We start from the raw sequence: 26,359 nt of genomic DNA on the forward strand, positions 1-26,359 counted from the left end.
GTGAAATTGATAGAACTTGTTGAGATGGACAAACTGACTTCTCTGATGAGAGAAAGGACAATATCTACATTTATTGGTGACTGGATATCCCTTATGGACTTTTTGCATAAAAATGAAAAAAAAAAGAACTTGTGATTTATGGTTTTGATGATTAGACAAGATAGATTACAGAAAGAAGAGAGTCATGGTGTAACTTTAAAGAGAGAGGTTAAAATATAATTGTACTTGTAACTGCTGTGAAGAACATCAGAAGCCACTTCTTTATACCTTTATATTCTTTATATCTTTCTCTTTTTTTCTACTTTCTTCTTTTCTTATTGCACTTTTAGCTTTTTCTGTTATTTCTTCCTTTTTGTTTTCTCTGTTCTATTTTAGTTTGTATTAGTTCTTATTATTGCAGTTAAAATTTTCAATCAGAATTCAATGATGATGATGATAATAACAACAACAAAAGAACAATAAATACTGCATCCGTGTTTGACTGAAAGACAATATCAACAGGGAATGAAATGAGGGGATTAATCTGTATAGTGTGCCTTAGAAGTCATTTGGTAGCATTTTGATTGAGAGCAGATGAGAGGTGACAATAAATAAAATTTTGGAAGTGCAATGAGGCTTTATGCTAAGCAAAGGGTGTGTGTACCAGATTTTTGTTCTTTAGCAAATCACTTAGAGATGTATACGAGTGGAAGGAAAAAAAACATTTACTATATGATTGTTGATTTAGAAAAAGCATAAGATAAAATGAATAGGTTTGAACTATAGAAGCTTTTATCTGAATATGGAATTGAACGTTGATTCCTAAATGCAAAAGGATTGTCTACAATGGAAATAAAGCATGTGGGAATAAATGAAATGCTTACTGAATGGTTCAACATTGTGCAGGGAGTAAGACAATAATTATGATGTCCACTTTGTTATTCAATGTATTCATAAATAAATGTATAAGGAATGGTGTTGGTAATATTAGAAATATGTTGGTTGAGAATGTGAATATATATGTATTTTTGTATGCTGGATGATGCAGTGTTAATTATAATGGTTGCAGTAAATGTAAGATGTTATCATGTAATATAGAGTATGGATCTGAAAATTAAGGTACTAAAGTCTAAGGTAGTTGCAACTGACAGGGAAAGTGAAATGGTTGTGTATAAGAACATGCTTCTGCCCATTTTGTTATATGGAACTGAGAGTAAATCAGGAGAAAATAAGTTGAATGCAGTGGGAATGGATTACTTAAGAAGTGTTTTGATAAAACAAGAAGAAAGAGGATCAAAAATGAATTGGTGCTAAATGCATGTGGATTGAATATAAGAATATAAGGTATAATTTCTATACCAAAGAAATATGTTGATACAGCTTGGTCATATAGAGAGAACAAATAATGCCTGGTTAGCAAAAGAAACATGAAGGAATGAATGGATTGAGAGATAGGGGAATGCAGAGTAATTGTGTTTCAGTGGAGTTGATGACATCCTCAAAAAGAAAGAGTTGAGAAGTTTAAAGAAGAAAAGGCAATGGATAAAGCAATGAATGGACCTGGTGGAAGTGGGGCCAATTGGAAAGACTGAAAGAGACAGAGGTTCTTCAGAGTGCACAGGGTAGTACTACAGCAACAGTCTGCAATTCTTTAAAGCAACTATGTTAGTGCAAAAGATGTAGCCACTTTAAGAGTTGCAGGCTACATCTACCCCCCCATCCACCCCAAAGCACCTTTTTTGAATGAAAGCTGACACACTGCACAGTTGATATTATTACTGCTGTTATTATTATTATTGTCATTGCTACATATTCATACTTTCAGAAAATGTAGCAACTTCATTCCACATAAGAACTGATTTTGAATTTTTGGACAGAATACTGAAAATCATTCTAATGTGCCTACAGCACCTAAATTGCAATTTCCTACAAGCTAAGCTAATTCATGCAGCAGTACCCACCAGAATTTTTATCAGGCAGGCGATTTATCCTCCACACAATGGAATTGAAAGCATGCTCGTATTTGGCAGTTCCTAGAGTTACCCTCATTGCTGGCTCAGAACCAGACACGCTGGTGGATCCAAAGCTAGCAGTTTTGTTCACCTTTGCTTTCAAGGACTTCTCCCCAAGGACACTATCTCTCCGGAAGTTTTTCACCCACTCATGTGGCACAGGATAACGGACCATCACATTTTCACAGGGGACTTGAGTTAGAGGATCTCTGTTGGATGAGAACCCTGGTGACATCATCAGCCAGCTCTGAAGCTCCACCTCAGCACCATTGACACTAGCTGCAACCCTTAAAGTAAAAGGTAATGTCTTCTCAGAAAACACACTCCTAAAGCGTATCAGTTCAAATCGGCAAGCATCTAAAGGGTTAAACATAATGACACGGGCATTGGCAAATGCCTCCTCATCCACACATGAATGGAAACGGCAGTCATTCAACTGAATCCACTTGGTAGTGGTAGTCGGCATGATGTCCTGCCGCAAAACAATTTCATTCCCTTTAACGTGGATGTCGTTGAGGCCCAGCCTACATTCTGCCAGTCCTGAAAGAAAACTGAGCACATGCACTCGTGTCAATACATTATGCTGCAAGATCCTGTTGTCTCCTTCGGCCAAAATTCCATAGAATTCATCCTTTACATCAATAGTGATTTCCTCCTCTTGGTAGTTCAGTCCCACTGTGCTTAAGTCTGTTGAGGAAGCAGGCAAATCCATCAATGAATCCTGAACTGCCCTGATAAAGCTAAGGAAATCATCATAATTGGTGGTGCCTAGCTTAATAACCTGTTCCTTTTCTGCTATGTGAGAAACAGCTGGCTTTGGCTGGTATTTCTTTTTTTCCTTGTAGGTGACACGGTCTATTCTTACACTGTGTATCCTTCCATTTTCATCATAGTTTTGAAGCTTGGGTTCTGAAATCTCGTGATTTATTTCAAGCTTGAACTCCTTAAAAGGCTTTTCCAGTCCCTTTTCATAGAAGAGCTGTAAATATTTGCTGTCTGTCAGTTTGACATATATTGGACCCCAGTGCCTAGAAGACATTATATTCTTCTTTTCTGGTATCCTCAGCATCATTGGCCAGCCATCTTTTTGCTGAGGTGGCCCCAAAGTGGACAAGGTACTATCCAGCTCAGTGGGGACTGTGGGGTCATCATCTGGCAAACTGAGGATGTTCAGCTGATCTGGATCCCCAATATGGAGTTGCTTGAGTTGTTCAATAGCATCTCTGTGTCTGAGATGTTTACTTGGCTCATTGAAGCTAATGGAATCAGGTTCTTGATGAACAATAAGAAGAGAATCTCTCTGGTTTTTCCTAGGGATTCCAGAGAGAGAGTTGCGTTGGGAACGCCTATCCCTTTCCTCAAAGAAGGAACTGAATGGATTGATAGGAGAAGGTTGAACATCCCTTAGTGATACATCAAGGAAAGGATTAGTAGCACTCCATGGAGGTGTTCCACCAACTGATGGCAACCAGGTTATGGAAGAAAGATCTAGCTTCTGAACTTTAGAGAGATCACTCAAGGTGCTCCTGGGGCGTTCCCTTTTTTTAAAGGATAAGGGGGTACTAGAGTTCACATCTATGGCCTGTGTGGTTGCTGTTGTTGCTGCTTCTGCTAATGAGGAGCATTCTTGTTTCACAGGAGATACAGTTATTGGAGAAATGGAACTAACTTCATTGTCATCAAAAGTCACCCAGCTGGGGAAACGGACTGTGGTTGCAGTTTCACTGTGGCCATTAATGGATGTGTTGTTCAGCTGCCAGCTGGCGGCCTCCATACCTAGCTCTTCATCTTCAAGAAGGGATGAGGAATTGTCTGACAGAAGGAAAAACAATATCATTACTATAATGTAAAACTTCTAGTTATCACAATGAATGCCATATTTTTATTATATACATATTGATTACAAAGCAATGCAGGAATGAAAATGTTCCAGTAGGCTCACAAGGTTTTCTCTGGTGGAAATAAGCTATATTAACTGCCCCAACTTTATCTCATTAAACAGGAGAAGCCATTAATAACATCTTAGCAGAAATAAAACCACCTCTCTCAAAACCACCTTTCTTATATTGACCTTTTGTTGCTTTCTGTTCAGGTTTTATTGTCAGTTGTTGGTCTGTGTTAGACCGCAGTCAGTTTCTTGGAGTAAGAATTCTCTCTACTGAATAATTTTTAAAAACTCCAATAAAACTGGTGTTACACAAAAAAAACACATCTTAATCAAAGAATATACAAATGTTTTAGAGAACTAGGGTTGAGTGTGCTTCAAAACATGTTTGTGCTTCAGATGTTGCACAAGCACAGCACCTCTCTGCTATTACTTAAAGAACTTTTTCAGACTTTTCCATGAGCTTGAAAAAAGTTGCTATTGCTTTAAAGAACCATAAACTGGAATAATTAAAACGGGGTCTTCATTGCAACTCTTAAAGCATCAGCACCTTTTTCCAGAAATAAATGGAAATAATATTTGTCATAAAATGGTGTCTAAATATGTCTGTATTAAACTGATCTACCCAGTCTCTGACAGAAAATAGTATTTTTGAGAACCAGTTTGGTGTAGTAGTTAATGTAAATTCTAGTCCTCCTTTAGACATGGAAGCCAGCTGGATGACTTTGGACCAGTTCCTCTCAGCCCAACACACCTCACAAGGTTGTTGTTGTAGGGAAAATAGGAGGAGGGAGCATTATTTATGCTACCTTGAGTGTACCAAATAAAGGCAGGATATACTGTAAATCTAATAAATAAAAATCTAAAACATAAATATCTATCTATAAGCAGACATTACATTTATTTACAGAAAATAAGAGCAGATAGGTTTATGGAAGAGCACTATATAATGCTTTTTTCCTCGTCAGGCTGTCCTAGCTCTTACGTATGTTTAAAATAGAGCAGGTATTTTATAAAAGATAATATTTCACGTTGTCATACCTGTATGACTGCATACTTACTGCAATGTCAAATGCCTGTTTTAGGATGGAAAATAGGTGGATAGTGGAGAAGAAAAGGCCTGTCTCTTATAAAGACAATATAGGGCAGTGTTTCTCAACCTTGGCAACTTTAAGCTGCGTGGACTTCAACTCCCAGAATTCCCTAGTCAGCATTGCTGGCTGCAGGATTCTGGGAGTTGAAGTCCACACAGCTTAAAGTTGCCAAGGCTGAGAAACTCTGATATAAGGGCTAGAGAATCTGAGCCTCAGGACATTCTGAAAACAGAAAGACTTTTTATAAATCTGATAAAGTGAGTTGCAGTTACAAAAGCTTATGCCTTTTAATAGTTTTTTTAGTCATAAAAGATGCTACCAGACTCCTCCTGATTTTTTGCCTGTTATAGAGAAGAAGTATAGATTTTTTCTTCACTGTGACAGCCTAAAGTGCAATATTTTCTGCCTGCAACCATTCCCTTACATGTTACTAAATTTTTTTTGGCATCAAAAAGCCTCAAAACTAAGAACTGATCCTACAAAATTAGACTAAATGGCATAGGATGTACTCTATCGAAAACAACATTCATGCTACCATGAAGGTGAGTAATTTTATCCTTATCTCAGTAGGTCAAGAGTGTTAACCTTGGATTTTCCAGAGTAAATGGCAGTAAGTTCTTCCTACTGTAAAAACCTCATCTTAAGAATTGGATTATTGATTAACAGTGTAGCTATAACACTGAATATCTACAGTTCTCTGAAGGGTAGTCAGACATAATTCTAAATAAAATAAATAGCAAATAAGCAAAGCGTAACTAGTAGGTGCATGAGCATTCTGAACCATATGCTCAGTCCTCATTAAAACCCTGGAACCATGAATTTTGTTAAATCAAAATAATTGAACTGAATGACCAGAAGATGGTGCCATAAAACCAGACTGTATTACAAGATTTTTGTTGGTTTTGAGATTATTAAAATTAAACTATTTTAACATTAATTTTAATTCATTGTTAATATTTTAACATTAATATTACTTTCAAATTAATATTTATCAATATTGTTAATTTTAATTAATTACCTAACATACCTTTAATATTAAAATTCAGTATATTTACTGCATGAACATTTGTTTTGCCAGAGAAAGGGTCACTACATGGTAAAATGTTATTGCCAAATATATACAACTAGTCCATTACAGAGCCTACCACATTATATATGCTATCAAAATAATGTGCTGTCTCTCTCTCTCTCTTTTTAAAGATCCCTATATAATACTTCCCTACAGGTATGCATAGGAATATGCACAAGCATACAAAAGAATGTAAGTAGAGGTCTGTAAATAATGGCTCAAGTTCTCCATAAGTGCAAGTTTTTCAGGCCTGCACAAGACTCCAACTCTTCCTAATGTCCCGTCACTCTGACTGCACATTAACAGGGAAGGAAGGAAACAGAAACGGCATATACAGTGCAACTATCTTGAAGTCCTAGAAATCTCTGCATGTCAGTTACAAATAGTCCTTGCTTAACAACTGCACTTGGGACTGGACTCAATTTTATGACTGGTTTTACCATGGTTGTTAAGTGAATCACATGGTCATTAAGTGAATGGTTCCCTATTGATTTTGCTTGCTGGAAGCCAGCTGGAAAGGTTGCAATTTGCGATCATGTGACTGCAGGATGCAACTGGTCATAAATGCGAGCTGGTTGCCAAGTATCCAAATTGGAATCATGTAACTGTGGGGTGCCAATAAATTCACTCTGTTCTTGGTGGGCTTTTTTTTTTTTTTTGAGCCATCATTTCTAAATTCTAAACATTTACCTGGGGACTATGAACAAATATAATCTGGAGTTTGTTAACCCAACATAATAGGTTTTGCCTCTTAGACTGAAATACTGTATTTGATCCATTTCCTTACAGTGTAATTATTACTTTGGCCAGGAATACAGCAGAGGAAATAAAGCTCACTGCAAACACAGTAAGACTTGAGAGCATTAAGAATAGGAGATATGCTCAAAATCTCCCCAACCACAAAATCTGAATCAATACCAGAATCCCATGTAATCTAGTTCTGTCACAAGAAAATCAGTGCTGCCTTAGAAGTTATGACAATGAGTGAGAAAAAAAGTTCCAAAAGCATCAGGGATCTCAACACAAAGAGAAGCCTGCTAAATCAAACCAGACTAAAAGCCATCTAGTTAAGCGTCCTGTTTCTACACTGACAAAGCAGATACTTCCAGGATACCTCCCAAGAACCTCGAAGGTTGAGACCCTACCTTTTGGCTCCTGAGTTACTGGCACTCAGAAACAAATTGCCTCCGAGCCTGGAAATTGCTAACGATGACCATAATAACAAGTAAACATTCAGTGAATATGCCTACTTCAGAGTATGAGAACTTGTAGCCCTCAAGATGTTGTTGGACACTAACTCTCTATCCACCCTTCAAGACATGCTGCCAGGTACATCGAGTTATTTCATACCCTTACATAATGTACTATCTGCATCCTAATAGAATCTTATCAGACATGGGTATACATAAGAGATTCACTGCTGCAGTAAATACTCCACCAGCGTATGACCAGCCAGATATTTCCAAAGAACTGGGCGGAAAAACAACAGTAAGCATGTCTTGTCAAGATACTCAGCCGTTTTTATGTCTGGGATTCTTAATAATTCATTATTGTTAAGGCTATTTCTAGAAACAGTTATTTTCCAGGAATGGAATGACAGGAACAAAGGAAAAACATGCAGAAGATGTTATCCACCTTTTATTAAAGGCTCTAAGTGAACGCAAGTTCAGGCAGGCAGCCTTTTGTATGATGCTTCTTTCTTGTTCTACTTCTGATAAATTGTGTAATGCATTCACCTTAAAATCTTACCAAGAAAAGCACAAAGAATGAGATTTTCACCTCTGTTTAGCCAATGCCAAGGAAGATACATTCATCCATTTCTTATCATATTCTACTTGGTGGAATAATAGACTGGAAGTTTGGATTCAAGTGGTAGCAAAAGGGATACTACAGATCCACCAGAAGCAGATGAGATTCAAGATAATATTAAGGTAATTGCCGTGCACTAAAAGGCAATTTCATATGCTCCTAAACATACTCATATACCTAAGTAAGAATGGTGAATTATAACAAACAAGAGCAGGAGAAATAAAACCTATTACGGTACTTCATAGCAGAAGGCAATGACTAGAGTGATACTATATCAGTTCGATGTAGCATCAAATTACTATTTTCATCAATTGCTATATAGTCATGTCATATAATACACAATTCTGATAGTAAAACTTTTTTTTTTTGTGCCTTTGGGTTAGTCTTGACTCCTTCTGATTGCCTGGACAAGTCACTTTTGGAAGTGGTGTGCCATTGCCTTCTTCTTAAGACTGAGGGAATGACTGGCCCAGGTTTCTAACCTGGTGTCTTAACCACTACACCAAACTGGCTTGTGGTAATAAAATGCAGATGACAAAAATGGCAAGAATTTAAGTTTGTTATTTTTATTACAATTATTATTATTTATTACAATTATTATTATTACTATCCTATGGCCCAGCCATACACCACTCTTTATTAATGACATAGCTGTGGAGTCAGTCAGTAGCATCAGGAGTCTGGGGTTGCAGATAACGAACAGTCTGACTTGGTCTCTTAATACTGTATCTTGGGTAAAACGAGGACAGCAGCGTCCGTATTTTTTGCACCAGATGAGGAAGGCACATCTTCCACCTCCCATCATTCTTACTTTCTATAGAGGCACTAGAGATAGAGTATTTCTATCTGGTTTGGAGGCTGTAGTGCCCCGGATAAGAAGTCTGTGCAGAGGGTGATGAGGGCAGCAGAGAAGATAATTGGGATCTCACTTCCTCTCATTCAGGACACAGCGCATACACACTGCCTGTCCAGAGCCCGAAATATTGTCAGTGACCCCTCCCACCCCCATTATGGCTTGTTCTCCTTGCTGCCCTCTGGGAAAAGGTTCCACTGCATCCAATGTAACAGCTAGATCAGGCAACACTTCTGTCCCCTGGGCTATTAGACTCCTGAACTCTTAACAATCCCTTCTCATTCCATGGGAACACACGCTGGGTGTAGGACTGATATTTATCAGGGATAAAGATTAGAGGAGTGGAATGGGTAAAGCATGTATATTACATATTGTAGTAATTATGGTATTCTTATTTTATTGCTTGAGCCAATGCAACAAAATTTCATTTTAATGTACACTTTGGTGTATAGTGAAATGACAATAAAAGTTTATCTTATCTTATTAATGCCTCCTAGCCATATAATTGTGTCTGGAATGCAGCAATCAGGCTATGGAATCATGTTGGTATCATGAGCCAATGAACATTTTTTTAAGGTTGGGCTATACAATTATAATAATTTTTCTTATAAAGAACAGTCGTCATTTTACGTGTCCTCCGTTTGAAGAGTTTTCTAATCCAAACCCAATTTGACCATAAGAAGCAAAAGTAGGGTCCTTGAAATACTCTACAAATAATCTGTCATTTTCCTCCCCTCAATACCCAAAATAACAGAATGTTCTTTTATTCTGGCAAGTGCCTTTTCCCCACGCCCCCCACCCCCATTCTACAATGCAGTTAATGCTGCACGAAGAAGAAATTGCAGATGGTGAGGAAAACTACTTGCACAAAATCTTTTGGGTTAATAAACAGTTATGCTTTTCTCAGTCATGGTTAACCATAATCTTGTGGTAGAGGCAGACAAAGCTCAGGCAACTATCTTTAACCTGTACACAGCAAGCTGGAATTTAAGGAGGACCATTCAACCAAAAATAAACTACTGTGGCAACCTGGAAGCGTATCTGGCAGAAAATAAGGAATCTATTTTTCTCCACCTCTCTCTGACCAGAGTAACAGCCTGATGGCACTTCAATTTATGGATAATGAAGCAACCCATGCTACTTAAATGCAGTCCATGCTCCCCCTCTTTGGAAATGGGTGACCCTGGGGATTCCACAAGCACTGCAATCTTTGTGTAGTTACTGAAATCTTTTTCAGGCCAGACATCAAGGCTCCAAACAAAAGCAAAGGACTTGTGGGTTCATGGTGCAGTTCCCTTAACAAGAACACTATTCATACAGTGACCTTCATCTCTGGAGTAAAGGGAGCTTTCTTTCTTTTCTCTTTGAGATCACTCAGTGACAGATACTCCCGTCAAGGAGATAAACAACCCTTCATAATAAAGCTTCAGCTGCTAACACAAATACAAACAATTGCAGGAAATTAACAGAAGCCAATATTGTTTTGTTATCTTTCAGATGTCCTTTCTTCTCTCTTGGTTCTCTTGCATATGTGCAGACATGGAACCAACAAAATTCATGGGTTACCAGGGGTCACATTTATTTATTTATTTACTTACTTACTTACTTACTTACTTATTTACCCACCCACCTTTATTATTTTTATCAATAACTCAAGGCAGTGAAAATACATAATACTCCTTCCTCCTCCTATTTTCCCCACAACAACAACCTTGTGAGGTGGATTGGGCTGAGAGAGAGGGACTGGCCCAAGGTCACCCAGCCGGCTTGCATGCCTAAGGCAGGACTAGAACTCACAGACTCCTGGTTTCTAGGCCAGGACCTTAATCACTAGACCAAACTGGCACATCATAGAAACCCAGAAAACAGAATTAGCTAAGACACCAGGCCACTGTTTTCTCTCTACCACTTTTCACGCTCATCCTCTCCTATTTGCCACACAGGGACAGCAGGAACTCTATTAAACCCAAAGTGGGCACCAAGGTTACAATTTCAGAAGAAAGGCTAACCACTAAGAGAACTACATGGTCAACCGTGAGCAACATATGGTATGATAACAAAATCTAATAATTATTTTGGGATTGCATTCCATTTCATATCCCAAAAGCATCCCCTTTTCTTTGGGAACTAGGGATCTCTTGTTTCTTGAATTATAATCCTGCCAAACACATGGGCTTTCTTTTTTTTTTTTTTTTGCAGATGACTGTTTTTTGGTGGCAAAATCCTTTATCCTTACCAATAAAACTTTTGTGAATGAGCTGCTCAAAGTGCTGAAATGCTACATTTAAATGTTCCAATCAACCTCTTCCTTAATTATTTCAGACATAATTCATGCATGCAAATCTACAGTGCAGACAATTCCACATAACGAACAGTTTATATGAACAGACCCCCAAATAGTTCTGGCCATTTTAAATATCTCATTCTTTGTCCTGCTCTAAAACATTCGTAAGATTGTGATTGCAACCACTGATTCATAATGTGTTCCTTTCCATAGGTAGTATGTCCCATGGAGTTATATTCATGCTATTAAGATTTGGAAGCACACACATTTGTCTGTTTGATTTGTAAGGCCACCTAATCACCCAAGCAACTCAAGGCGGCACACAAATAGGATTAAACAAACAAATCTTAATAAGCTAAAAAAAAACCCTCTTATATTTGGTCTTGCAAGAAACATAGAAGCTTCACCACCAAGATCTAGATGATGTATTAAACTTAATATAGGCTTCTGCTGCCAAGTATGTAACAATTCAGCCTGATACAATGGCTTGGATCATACATTGCTCTATGAAAACAGCCATTATGTCTTGTCATGAGCAATCTATGCATGTCAGTCTGCATTATGATTTTATTTTAATCACTTATTTATTAGGGCTGCATAACACTCCAGTAGCTATGTCATCCTAGGAAAAGGTGTGGCTGCTTTAAAGAGCTGCGACAGGTCCCCACATGCTCTAAAGCACTCTTTGGGGAACTGAACCTGCTCTATTAAACGCTATATTTAAAATATACATTCTTCCACAGAAGTTCAGAGAAATGACAGAAGTCAGCAAATGACTTCTGCCATATAACTCTAAAAGAACCTTATCTTTATCCCAGGAAGATTTCCTTCCAGCTATGTTAAAAGTGTTACTCCATCACACCTCCATCTGACATCCCCCCCCCCTTTTGCTTTAGCTTTTTTATATTCACAAAGAATATGCTTAACTGAAAACCACAGATAATGCGGCCATCCATAAAACAAGAACTTCTGATCTACTTCAGAAGGGGGGGAAAAAAACCCTCAGCCTGTTGCTATAGCAGCAGAGCAAACAGAAATCAATGGCAGAATCTGCTGTTTGTTCTATGAGCCAATCATTCCCAAATCTCCGTCCATCACAGGGTGTCTCTTAATGAAACAGCACTGTGTGGTTAACCCTTTGATGAAATGCTGCACAGGAGGAAAAGGAGGAATGTTTAAATATTTCCTACTGGGAGTACTTCACAGTTTATTAGATTCAAATCCAGAAACGTATTAAATTTACATATTGTCCTGATACTCCCTTAGTGCCAATTTATATGAAAACTAGACTGTTTCATTGTTAAGAACGAAGAGCAGAAGTGCTAATTCTTGTACCGGATATCCCCTTCCTATGTGTAGATCTCAACAGCTGCAGCTGAAAGAGGACAAGAGGTTAACATGGGTAGCTGTGCACCTCCTTCTGTTGTTCTCATTTTTCTTTTCTGCAAGACTGCCTTGTCACATTCAAAAATCATTTAGGGTTAAAATGAGGACGATTTCAATCACGCACTGAAAAGATAGTATTAACACAAAAATACCTCTTAATGGTGGACTTCACTTGTTCAAATAGTCTGGAAAGTAGAAAGTAAATGTAATACAATGGCTCAGTAGCAAGTAACCAAGATTCTGCTCTATACTAGATGGAAAATGTCACAGACCATTATAGTCCATATAAATATGAGACCTGTAATACTTCCTATGTTTCTAGAGTTATGTTGACCTCATAAGAGATTATTTGGGGATAGTTAATGGACTGATGTTTATTTATTGAATAGCCCTTGCTCCTTTTTGTAATCTCAAAAATGTCAGATAGAAAGGATAAAATGGATTGTTTTCTACATGGTCTATAAAAGTGACTGAGCAATGAGAAGAGAAACTTTAAAAGTTCTGCATATTTTACACCCATATACTGTAAAACTTTACAAGTTCTACAGTATATGGGTGTCCAGAGAAGAGGGGCAAGGTGGTGTAAGTGACAAAACATGAGCTGCAATATTGTGATGCAAACTCCACCCCTCATGTATTTGTGTGAGATGTTGTGATACAAGTATGAAAGGGTGGCACTTGCATCGTGATGTTGTAATGCATATTCCATCATTTCTGCATCATCACGATTAGGCATGGATGCCTGTGCACACTTATAGAAGACAGGTAGATGGGTAAATAAGTCTCAATCCAGTGTGGAAGTACAGGAAATAGAGACACCTTTGATACCATAGTGTCAATGGAAAGAGGATACAAAATAGGTTGATCCAGCAACCCAACAAGGAGAAGTTCTGGTGATGACAAGGAAATGCCAGGCTTCAATCCCTGTACACATCACCATCATCATCATTTCTCCTCCTCCTCCTCCTCCTCCTCCTCCTCCTCCTCCTCCTCCAGCAGAACCATAAGAATACTGTATTCTTATGGTTCTTCTTCTTATATGCAAAGATTCATAGATTTTAATATTAGACATCAAAGGAACCAGTACCAAGGATGATGCCATTACTAAAGTAACTGATGTAAAGCAGTATTGAAGAAGGGACCATGACTGATGATGTGGCCTTAACTAAAGAAAGAGTTTAGGAGGGCAATTTATGAATTACACACAAATGGTTTATTAAAATATTGTAAATAGTAACAGGAGTCCACCAAATGCCCTTCTCCAACAAAAAAAGATACAGTGGTATCTAAATGATGGTGGAAGTTTGCTCCCATGCATCCTGTCCTTCTTAAAAGGGACCCCTAGGGTCATAAACATCAACATTTATATCAAGATGCTGTAGCAAAGAGGCACTAGGATGCATTTGGCTTTAATGATGAAGGGTTTTAAGGTGAGCCAGTGATGAAGATGAACAACATACTGAATAATCTCAGCAAGTAGTAGTTCCAAAAAGAGAGAAAACAATGCTTCTAGAGATGCAACTTCCATGGTGGTCAAAAGGAAATGACGTAAACTAAGGGAAGCTCACCCTAACCTTGCACAGTAGGTGAGAATAGTCTCTCTGGGACCACCAAAAGCAGCACAGATACAGTACACCCTGAAGAGGCTTGTGGTAATATGACTATACTCATATCTGAGGTGCACAGAGACTATTATGAGTAAGTCAACTCCACTATTGGACACAAAGTTAAAGATGTAAATTCAGTGAAGAATCAAAAGTAGTATTTGCTTTCTAAATAATTTAGTCAGCTAGGTACACAACCCAGCAAAAAGTCACAACTAAAAACTGGCGCTGCAGTGTGAGTGGAATACTACCTCCTTTTCTACCATGGATAAGAGATGGGTAGTTCTGATTGCTTCAGCAAAGGATCGTTACCTTGTCGTGGTGCTGGAGCTTGAGCACCTCAATGATGCCATGAGCTAAACCGTGAAGGGCCACCCAAGACGGGAAGGTCATGACAGAGAGGTCAGACTAAATGCAATCCGTGGAGAAGGTAATGGCAACCCACCCCAGTATTTTTGCCGTGAAAACTAAATGGATCAGTACAACCAGAGATATGTCGGTATACCACCGGAAGATGAGACCCCCAGGTCGGAAGATGGTCAAAATGCTACTGGGGAGGAACAGAGGATGACTCAACTAGCCCCAGACGTGATGACGCAGCTAGCTCAAAGCCGAAAGGACGGCTAGCGGCCGACGGTGCTGGTGGTGAACGGCGAATCCGATGTTCTAAGGATCAACACACCATCGGAACCTGGAATGTAAGATCTATGAGCCAGGGCAAATTGGATGTGGTTATTGGTGAGATGTCAAGATTAAAGATAGACATTTTGGGCGTCAGTGAACTGAAATGGACTGGAATGGGCCACTTCACATCAAATGACCACCAGATCTACTACTGTGGACAAGAGGACCACAGAAAAAATGGAGTAGCCTTCATAATTAATAGTAAAGTGGCTAAAGCAGTGCTTGGATACAATCCAAAAAATGATAGAATGATCTCAATTCGAATTCAGGGCAAGCCATCTAACATCACAGTGATCCAAATATACGCCCCAACCACAGATGCTGAAGAAGCTGAAGTAGAGCAGTTCTATGAGGATCTGCAGCACCTACTGGACAACATGCCTAAAAGAGATGTTATTTTCATCACAGGAGACTGGAATGCTAAGGTGGGCAGTCAAATGACACCTGGAATTACAGGTAAGTATGGCCTGGGAGAACAAAACGAAGCAGGACATAGGCTGATAGAATTTTGCCAAGACAATTCACTCTGCATAACAAACACTCTCTTCCAACAACCTAAGAGACGGCTTTATACATGGACTTCACCAGATGGACAACACCGAAATCAGATTGACTACATCCTTTGCAGCCAAAGGTGGTGGACATCTGTACAGTCGGTAAAAACAAGACCTGGAGCTGACTGTAGTTCAGATCACGAACTTCTTCTTGCACAATTTAGGATCAGACTAAAGAGATTAGAGAAGACCCACAGATCAGCTAGATATGAGCTCACTAATATTCCTAAGGAATATGCAGGGGAGGTGAAGAATAGATTTAAGGGACTGGACTTAGTAGATAGGGTCCCGGAAGAACTATGGACAGAAGTTCACAGCATTGTTCAGGAGGCAGCAACAAAATACATCCCAATGAAAGAGAAAACCAAGAAGGCAAAATGGCTGTCTGCTGAGACACTAGAAGTAGCTCAAGAAAGAAGGAAAGCAAAAGGCAACAGTGATAGGGGCAGATATGCCCAATTAAATGCAAAATTCCAGAGGTTAGCCAGAAGAGATAAGGAATTATTTTTAAACAAGCAATGTGCGGAAGTGGAAGAAGACAATAGAATAGGAAGGACAAGAGACCTCTTCCAGAAAATTAGAAACATCGGAGGTAAATTCCAGGCAAAAATGGGTATGATCAAAAACAAAGATGGCAAGGACCTAACAGAAGAAGAAGAGATCAAGAAAAGGTGGCAAGAATATACAGAAGACCTGTATAGGAAGGATAACAATATCGGGGATAGCTTTGATGGTGTGGTCAGTGAGCTAGAGCCAGACATCCTGAAGAGTGAGGTTGAGTGGGCCTTAAGAAGCATTGCTAATAAGAAGGCAGCAGGAGATGACGGCATCCCAGCTGAACTGTTCAAAATCTTACAAGATGATGCTGTCAAGGTAATGCATGCTATATGCCAGCAAATTTGGAAAACACAAAAAATGGCCATCAGATTGGAAAAAATCAACTTATATCCCCATACCAAAAAAGGGAAACTAGTGTTTGTTCAAACTATCGAACAGTGGCACTCATTTCACATGCCAGTAAGGTAATGCTCAAGATCCTTCAAGGTAGACTTCAGCAGTTCATGGAGCAAGAATTGCCAGATGTACAAGCTGGCTTTAGAAAAGGCAGAGGAACTAGAGACAAAATTGCCAATATCCGCTGGATAATGGAAAAAGCCAGGGAGTTTCAGAAAAACATCTATTTCTGTTTTATTGACTATTCTAAACCCTTTGCTGTGTGGACCATAACAAATTGTGGCAAGTTCTTAGTGGTATGGGGACACCAAGTCATCTTGTATGCCTCCTGAAGAATCTGTATAACGACCAAGTAGCAACAGTAAGAACAGACCATGGAACAACGGACTGGTTTAAGATTGGGAAAGGAGTACGGCAGGGCTGTATACTCTCACCCTACCTATTCAACTTGTATGCAGAACACATCATGCGACAAGCTGGGCTTGAGGAATCCAAGGCTGGAGTTAAAATCGCTGGAAGAAACATTAACTATCTCAGATATGCAGATGATACCACTTTGATGGCTGAAAGTGAAGAGGAACTGAGGAGCCTTATGATGAAGGTGAAAGAAGAAAGTGCAAAAGCTGGCTTGCAGCTAAACCTAAAAAAAAACCAAGATTATGGTAACCAGCTTGATTGATCACTGGCAAATAGAGGGAGAAAATGTAGAAGCAGTGAAAGACTTTGTATTCCTAGGTGCAAAGATTACTGCAGATGCTGACTGCAGTCAGGAAATCAGAAGACGCTTAATCCTTGGGAGAAGAGCAATGACAAATCTCGATAAAATAGTTAAGAGCAGAGACATCACACTGACAACAAAGGCCCGCATAGTTAAAGCAATGGTGTTCCCCGTAGTAACATATGGCTGCGAGAGCTGAACCATAAGGAAGGCTGAGAGAAGGAAGATCGATGCTTTTGAACTGTGGTGTTGGAGGAAAATTCTGAGAGTGCCTTGGACCGCAAGAAGATCAAACCAGTCCATCCTCCAGGAAATAAAGCCAGACTGCTCACTTGAGGGAATGATATTCAAGGCAAAACTGAAATACTTTGGCCACAGAATGAGAAGACAGGACACCCTGGAGAAGATGCTGATGCTAGGGAGAGTGGAAGGCAAAAGGAAGAGGGGCCGACCAAGGGCAAGATGGATGGATGATATTCTAGAGGTGACAGACTCATCCCTGGGGGAGCTGGGGGTGTTGACGACCGACAGGAAGCTCTGGCGTGGGCTGGTCCATGAAGTCACGAAGAGTTGGAAGCGACTAAACGAATAAACAACAAAGTTCTGATTGAGCTTGTATAGTATTCCTTTTGCACCCAAATTTCAGAACTAAACTGGGTTCCAAACAAGTCAGCTTTTCACTAGCTGAGTTCTTTACAATAGAAGTGGATTTATTTACTGTTTACTTCCTTTTTTTTACCCTATAAAAGTACTTTAATTTTTACAAAAGCAAATAAACTAGGATAGATAGAATGTGCCATTTCTAACTGCTGTTACTGCTACCAATTGCAAAACAATTGTTTCTACAGATGGCAGAATAAAATAATTTCTAAATAAAATATATATTCTACTCATTTTTGTTCAATCTGTTATGTGCAAATTCCAAAAGTCTGGAAAGCCTGGGCTAGTCTTTCTTTGTAAGGGTTCCAATGCTTCAAGTCAGAACAGAAAATCTGCTAGATCAGCATTCCTCAGAATATTTCAGTCTTTATGTGTCTGGCCAGGACTGGACCCTGTAGGCTGTAAAATGGCTGCAAAACTAACAAGGGAATATGAATGAAATAAATCCTTTCCTCTTCCGCACCTGGAGTCAAGTATCACATTTTAGCATGGACAAGCATTTTGTTTTGGAGAGGCACCCAGATAAGAACAGCAGGAACAATTTGGAACATCTGAGTTCTGAGTTGTCATTATTGGTAGGAAGAAAGGATACTTTTTATTTTGAACAAATAGCCAATGCAGAGCCAGTCTGGCTTACACAGCTTTCAGTTGTCTGTGTCAGCAGAAAACAAGGAAAGAATAAGAAAACATTGTATAAATAACAATGTTGGTAGATAAATTATTGTTAAATTATTCTGGCTTTCCATAACTAAAACACAAACTTTGCATTTCATACAACTGCCCCGTCATAATCCATTATGTGGATTTTCTCAGCAAGAGAACCTTGAATCATTTCCATGGAAGTACACTAGTTGCTTAAACATTTCCATGGAAGTATAGAAGCAAGCTACTTTCACTGGACAAGAGCAATGTGTAAATGATCTGACTGCCTGGTAGGGTGCCAGTTCTACGGCTGGATTGCACACAAGCAGCTCATATGACTGGGTTTACCGAAACTGAATAACTCCTGAGACCTAAGAGCCATAGTTAGAGTTACTTCTGTTAGCCTCTTTAACATGATGGTAGGATTATGAAGTCAACATCAACTCACTTTTGGGAAGGATTTTCCAGTATTTCTGTATGAATATGATTACAGGTAATCCCTTTTTGGCTCAACCCATATTTTGTAGTTTTCAAGGTGCAATTTCAATTTTAGTGTATCACTGGTAATTTCCTCACACCACAATCATGTGAATTAACCTGTCATGTTTATTGTCAGTAAAAAGACACAATGTTCAATATATATACATATACATATGCATATACACACATACAATATATATACATTCAACAAATAAATATACATACATTCAGTGTATGTATGTATGTTTGTCTGTTTATGAAAGTTTTAACATACTTGCATAAATGTTGAGCTAATCTATAACTATCCACAATTAATAAACCTAAGTAGTTTCACATCTATCTATCTATCTATCTATCTATCTATCTATCTATCTATCTATCTATCTATCTATTCACATACAGGTAGTCCTCAGTTAACAACCATGGATACCCTCTCAATTTTATCAAAAAGTGCCTCACCACCCGACCCACTACAACCCAACCAATAGAAGCTACGAAAAGGATAACACTGCCATACATCAGAAACATCTCACAAACCACCAACAGACTGTTACAACCACATGGCATCACCGTAGCACATAAACCAACTAAAACTCTTCAAAACGTATTAAGCAACACAAAAGACCCAATAGCCCAAGAAGAAAAAACAGGAGTTACTTACAACATACAGTGCAAGGACTGTAACAGCCACTATGTAGGACAGACAAGCAGAAGACTAGCAGAGTGCATCCATGAACACCAACTAGCAGTCAGAAGACACAATGAGAACTCCTTAATCTCACAACACATGGACAGACTCAACCATACTTTCAACTGGGAATCGGTGAGAGTCCTAAACCAAGCCAAATCCAAAAACGCCAGAGAATTCCTGGAAGCCTGGCACTCAGACCAAGCAGCCATCAACAGACACATAGAGGTAAACAACATTTATATACCATTCAAAACAGACAATAGAAAAGCCAAAAGACCAGTACACTCCCTTGCCAGCAATCAACACCCAGATATGCAAAAATCAGCACTAGGATTAACACCAGATGAACCATCAAGATGCAAATAATAGCTAAAATACTATTTACAAATTTCTGGAACACCTGAACTGCAAAAGTGTTTCTGCAAGTCACTGTGATTATTAAAATCATAATGTGGAATAGTGAATAGAAAATAATTGAAGAACATATACTAACACGCAGTGCAGAAAATTAACAAATACAGGGACTTCCGGTGGGAACATGGTGGTCTGAACAGCTGTGCCCACGGGCTCCGCAAGCAGATTAGACAATACGGCAGGGTTTTTGGGCTCAGGTGGGCTTTTCCTGAAGCCCTGGAGTGTTTTCATGGATAGAAATCACTCAGAATCATCCTATCTGTACTCCTGAATGTTGTCTTGCAGCCAGAGGATAGCAAACAGTGTTAGCATTAATCTGGTAAGAGACGACAGGAGGCTGGGACGTCATCATTTCCAAGCTGCACTGTAGCCTTAAAGGGACACTAAGACCGGCCATCCCATTTCTAAATCACTCAATTTATATTTTTTAAGTTTATGTACCCCAAGAGAGGCTTTCTACAGCCAGGAGAAGTGATCTCTCTTGATGCTTATCGTTATTTTTGGGATTAATTTTTTAAAATCTTATAAAGTTTTGGCTTGTTTTCCTATCCAAATATTAAGGAGGATCGAGAATAAATGTCTCCCTGTTATTATTTCTGTACTTATTTTAAAGAATTTATTTGTCAAATTTCTCTGCCACCCATCTCACGTACAACGACTCTATTTTCCTACATGTTGAATCTGCTGTTTTGAATCTTCAGCTTTCTGCTGCCACTTTCCCTGGGAAGCTGCCCTTTAGCATACTTGTGTAAATAACTCCAGAAATCATAGTCAAGTATCTAGGGGGTGCCATAACCTACTGCCTGTGACATGGAGGATTTCAAGCAGACTTTCTCAGAGTTCCGTTGTGAGCTTAGGCAGATCTTTTTCGATTCTTGCCAAGTTATTATGTAAGATATTCGGGACAAGGTAGAAAATATCAACTCTAAAATGTGTCATTTGGCTGGAGATGTTGTGGAAGAAGTGAAAGAGCTCAACAATGACAGAAATGCTTCTACTGACAACAAGATTGAGGCTTCTGTTAAAATGCAGAACAACCAGATTGTGGTGCCAAAAGAGTTAAAGGGACAGACCAGATTGCAAACTATAAATGGTTTTTTTTTCCTGATGGAATGTTATGGGAAGGAAGAGGTCTTGTTTTATGGGAGGTTTTCTGCTGAGAAGTCAGAGCTTTTAAGGGGGACAGTTGGGCTCTCTGATTTTTTTTATGAAAAATGTCTTGTATGTATTCTGGAGATATGTAAATGCATTGGTATATTTTGAAATGGGGTAAGGATTTAAGAATATTTATGTCATGAGTACTGATGGTGAGCAGGAGGGGGCCCCTATCCAGGGGGGAAAACGCATGCGTAGTTTAGAGAATTTGAACTGTTATTCAAAGAAACCCAGAACAGACCTGCCTTGACTTTTGGGGTTCATCTGTCTGGGTTTTCCCACGCTTCTTCAGTTTGGTAGGATTTTCTGTCTACAACAGCAGTAATAAAACACTAGAGACTTCTTCCTCATCTCGGTGTGGTCCTTGCTTAGTCAGGACAGTTTATTTGGACTGCTTTTAAGGCTTGTTTGACTTTTTTCCTTTTTAATGGTCTTTAATTATTTGGATTAAGATTAATAAGGTATAGTAATAAATGTTTGGTTTTAGGCTTAAGATGATTAAGATTGCTATAATTGTAGTATTATTAATTGTAAGAGCAGACAATTTCTAAGTTTTTTAGTTTGATCTTTATTATAGTGGACAGAAATGTATACAATAGTGGTAGGAAGGAAATAAATGTCTTGGGGGGAGTTGATTAGGGGGGTTATATATTTCTCTTTTCTTTTAATATAAGGGGAGGGAGCAATTGTATTTAGTAATTTTTATAATGTACTAATGGGATGATTTATAGAAATAATGTGATTCTGGTTTGATATAGAGTAAGAGATTAATTATGGAAATTGCTGTATATTCTTGTTAAAAGTCGGGACTCACTTCTTTATCTTATTTTTAAAACTCTTATTTTCTTGTGTTTCCACACTTTTTTAGTTTTTTTTTTTCTTTTTCCTTTTGTAGTTTTTTTTTTGTAGTTTTTATCTTTGCTTTAAATTTAATAAAATTCTTATGCAAAAAAAAACAAAACAAAGAAAATTAACAAATACAGTCTTCTCCAATATGACACAGTCAAGGTGTGCTTAATAGTAAATCCCAGAATTCCTAGCCAATATGTTTGTAGTCAAGTTTATCTGGAGAGCAACAGGTTGGAGAAGGCAGTTTTGTTAGGGTACTAGACTAGGTTCAGGGAGAAAGAGCATGAATGCTCACTTTGCTATGAAGCCAACTGGCTAATTTTTGGGCCAGTCATTACCTCTAAGCTTAAGCTCCCTGTCAGGCATTTTGTATAAAGCAAATGAAAATGAAACCAAAGTATGTATGTATGTATTTAAATTTATATGCTGCCCAACTCCCAACAACTCTCCCAACAGTGCCCAACTCCCAACAGTTCACAAATAAAAATATTAAAAACAAGACAAAAGGAAGAATAAAAGATGGCAAGGATAAAAAAAAGAGAATTTGAATGAAAAAACAAACCCACACAATCCAAGGGAGGCTTCATTCACTCTCACCAAAGGCCTGGGTGAAGAGCCAGGTCTTCAAGGCCATTTGAAACAGTAGCAGGGTAGGAGCCATCCAGTTCTTGGGTGTGGGGGGGACCTCATTCCAGAGGGCTGTTGCTGCTGCTACAGAGAAGGGGCACTTCTGGGGTCCTGATAGATGCATAGTTTAATTGAAGGAGCCCAGAGTGCAGAATCAAATTGGCTGGGCAGATACAATGGGAGACAGACAGTCACTCAAGTAGTCAGTCCCTAGGCCATGTAAGGCATTATAGATAATGACTAGCACCTTGAACCATACCTGGATGCAAACTGGCAACCAGTGTAGCTCACAAAGCAGAGGTGTTACATGGGCATACCAAGGCATGCCTATCATTCCCCATATGCTGCATTCTGGAGCAGTTGAAGTTTCCATGTGGTCTTCGAGGGCAGTCCCATGTAGAGTGCACTGTGGTACTCAAGCCACGAGGTATCAGGATATGAGTGACTTTTTGAAGGCCTCCTGATCTAGGAAAGGGCGCAACTGGCACACCAGAAGGGAAGGACACAGTGCCACCCCATTCAAGTCAGAGATGGAATATCCCCAGGTCTGGGTGGCCCAAACACCCACAGCCACTTGATCTTGGTAGGATTGATTCAGAGATGGCTCCTCCCCATCCAAACCCACACAGCCTCCAGGCAGGGATAGAACCTTGACAGTGATAGAACCTTGACAGCCTTGTTTGGCTGGCCCGGGGTCAAAAGATATAATTGGGAATCATCAACATACTGAACCCCAAACTGGTGGATGACCTCACCCAGCAGTTTTGTGTAGATGTTGAAAAAGAAGAGAGACAGAGCAGATCCCTGTAGCACCCCACAAAGGAGGGGCCTAGGGAGTCATTTCTCCCCTTCAACCAACACTGACTGGAACTGACCTCAGAGAAAGGAAGAGAAACATTGTAAAATGGTGCTCCCAATCCCTAGCCAATGGAACCATCTCAGAAGAATACCACGGTTGACAGAATTGAAAGCTACTGAGATATCATGGAGCAACAGCTCCATCCTGGCTCCCCTATTGGTCATCTACAAGCATGACTAAAGCTGTCTCAGTTCTAAATCTTGGCCTGAAACCTGAAATGGCTCTAGATAATCTGTTCCCTTCAGGATTCTCATCCGCTATCTTGAGCTCCTTGGAGGAATGATGTATTAGAGAAATAGCAATCAATATGTCATTTCTGTATGAACTTCTATATAAACAAGATTAATGCAAGTATGAAGAGCTAGGCTGATTCTAGGCATATACATTTGCCAGTTTGAGAAAAAGCAAAGAGTCAGTCTATCTCAAAGTAGGGTTTAATATATCAGGGATGAATTGCAGGAATATATCCCTCAAGAGTTAATTTCATTTCAAAATGTTCCAATGCTCAAACTTGTAATGGAAGCTTTACTTAATGTTATTGAAGCCCAGACTGATAAGCTCTTGGTCTTTGGATAGGTGGCCTACACTTTAATTAGTGGTATCTGAAATATACTGTATCTTTAAATGCTCTGAAAAATGGGGAAAATTCAGTAATACACAAAAGCACTGACTTTCTCCTCCTCTCCTCTGCCTTTATTTGCTCCAAAGCCCCCAAAGAAGATTTGACGGCATTCAGGGAGAAGAGGAGAAGAGGAATTGATCTTCCATATTATTACTTTATATGATCCTAGGTAGAGTTCTAGCAATAGCAGATTTCTTGTTGAGAATCACAGAGTTAACAGGGACCATATAGGCTACTGAGCCCCTTTGCAGGAATCTAAATTAAACCTTTGCCTGAACATACCTAATGAAGGGGACTCTACCACATCTCTGGATGAACTAATATTTAATCAGAACCTGCCTTTCTGTAACTTAAATCCATTATTCTATGTCCCATAGTCTGGAACAAGAAGAGCTGGTTTTTACCTTCTTCTGTGTGACAACTCTGAAATACTTGAAGAATGCTATCATAACCCCCGTTAGTGTCATGAGTAAGGATGGCGAGCAGGGGGCTCCCATCCAGACTGTCAAGCGCATGCGTAGCACTGATGAATTGTTCAGCCATTCAAAGAGACACAGATCGGGACCGCCTTAACCCTTGGGGGTTATATGTCTGGGTTTTCCCCACACTTCTTCAGTTTGTTAGGATTCCTGTTAAGTACTAGCAATAAATATTAGAGACCAGTTCCATGTCTCAGTGTGTTTCCTGGTTGTTAGGACAGTTAGTGATCTTTTCTCAGTGTTAGACATACAAAGCTCCTTCAGTCTCTCCATAGTTTCTAGAAGGGCCTAACCATCTCATGGTCCTTCTCTTTACCTATTCCAATTTCTCAGAAACATTCTTCATGAGTGATGTCCAGAAGTGGGCACAGTACTTGAGGTAAGATCTGATCAAAGCAGAATAAAGTTGAATAATTACTTCCTGTGATTTAGAAATTATACTTTCTTGATACAGCTTAAAATGGCATTTGATATTTTTGCAACTTCATCACATTGCTTTTTGTTGAGATCAATTGCTAATTTAATTTTTTTCCAGAAATATTCAGTCAAGTTAGGTATTTCCCATCCTTTATTCATGCATATAGTTTCTCTTTCTTAATCAAAGAACTTTGCACTTGTCTCTGTTAAATTTCATTCTGTTACTTTCAGCCCATAACTATCACACTTTCGTGAGATGGGCAGCTATATAAATATATTAATAAATAAATAAAATAAAACAACTATAACTTATTTATTATGTATTTATTTTGTTCAGTTTGTACACCATCTGACTCCCAATGACTCTGGGTGGTTCACTGGTGCAATGTAGACTAGCCTCCTCGTGGTGCAACACGGGCAAGGTGACTTGTCATGGTTAAATAGTCTACACATCTGGCTGCTGGAACTCACAAGGATTTCCCAGCAAGAAAAAGCAGCATGAACACTGAACTGCTATGCCATACAATTTTAAAAAAAGTGAAAAACAATACAGCAATAAAAAGAAAAGATGGCAAAACCATGAAGCAACAAACACACAACCATTCCTCAAAGGGGGCTACACCCATCCTACCCAAAGGTCTAGGTGAAATAACTTCTAGGTGTTACTTATCCCACTCAATTTCATTTCATATGCAAATTTGATAAGCATTCCTTCCATCACTTCATCCATGTCATTAATAAAAATCATAAAGAGCAGAAGACTCAGGATTGATCCTTGTAGCATCCCTTCAATTCCTCTCTCCAAATAGATGATGAACTATTGACGAGCCACTCAGAATACCTTTTTTGAAACAGCTATATATGCTTTTAGGTATATTTTAATTTATTTATAATTAAATTAATTTATATTTTAATTTATATATTTATATAAATTTACATAAATATATAAATAATTTATATACATATATAAATATATTTATATTTTTTAAGGGGCATGGTGGCTCAGTGGTTAAGACGCCAGGCTTGTTGACCGGAAGGTTGCAGGTCTGGTGGTTTGAGACCTGAGCACTGCGTGACGGAGTGAACTCCCGCACTCATAGATAAATAAGTACCACTATGGCAGGAAGGTAACGGCATTCCATGACTGTCATGCTGGCCACACGACCGTGGAAGTGTCTTCGGACAATGCTGGCTCTTTGGCCATGAAACGGAGATGAGCACCGCCCCCTAGCGTCAGATGACTAATAGGGAACTTTTACCTTTATATGTATTTAATTATCATGCCATCTAGCCCTCACTTAACTGGCATTCTCTTTAGCAAAGTACTGTATCAAATTATTTGCTAAAGCCAATATATATTACATCTAGAGTATTCCCATAATCTATTATGAAAGTTATCTGAACAAAACAGGTCTCATGCTCCCAGATCAAACATTCTGTCATGAGTACTGATGGCGAGCTGGAAGGGGCCTCTATCCAGGGGGGAAAACACATGCGGAGTACTGAGGAATTAAGCAGCCATTCAAAGAGACACAGATCAGACCCACCTTAACTTTTGGGGTTTATCTGTCTGGGTTTT

General features: G+C 39.0%; 1 protein-coding gene across 1 annotated transcript in view; it reads right to left on the reverse strand.

The window, feature by feature from the left end:
* LOC134488005 (stonin-2-like) overlaps window positions 1-26,359 on the reverse strand; it is a 54,411-nt gene that overhangs the window by 22,345 nt on the left and 5,707 nt on the right. Inside the window, exon 2 of the mRNA XM_063290186.1 lies at window positions 1,941-3,803. Coding sequence (XP_063146256.1) covers window positions 1,941-3,765 — 1,825 coding nt within the window. The 5' untranslated portion in view covers window positions 3,766-3,803. The remainder of the gene's footprint in view (window positions 1-1,940; window positions 3,804-26,359) is intronic.

The sequence above is a fragment of the Candoia aspera genome, chromosome 1 (genome assembly GCF_035149785.1).
Source record: "Candoia aspera isolate rCanAsp1 chromosome 1, rCanAsp1.hap2, whole genome shotgun sequence".
Taxonomy (NCBI): Eukaryota; Metazoa; Chordata; class Lepidosauria; order Squamata; family Boidae; genus Candoia; species Candoia aspera.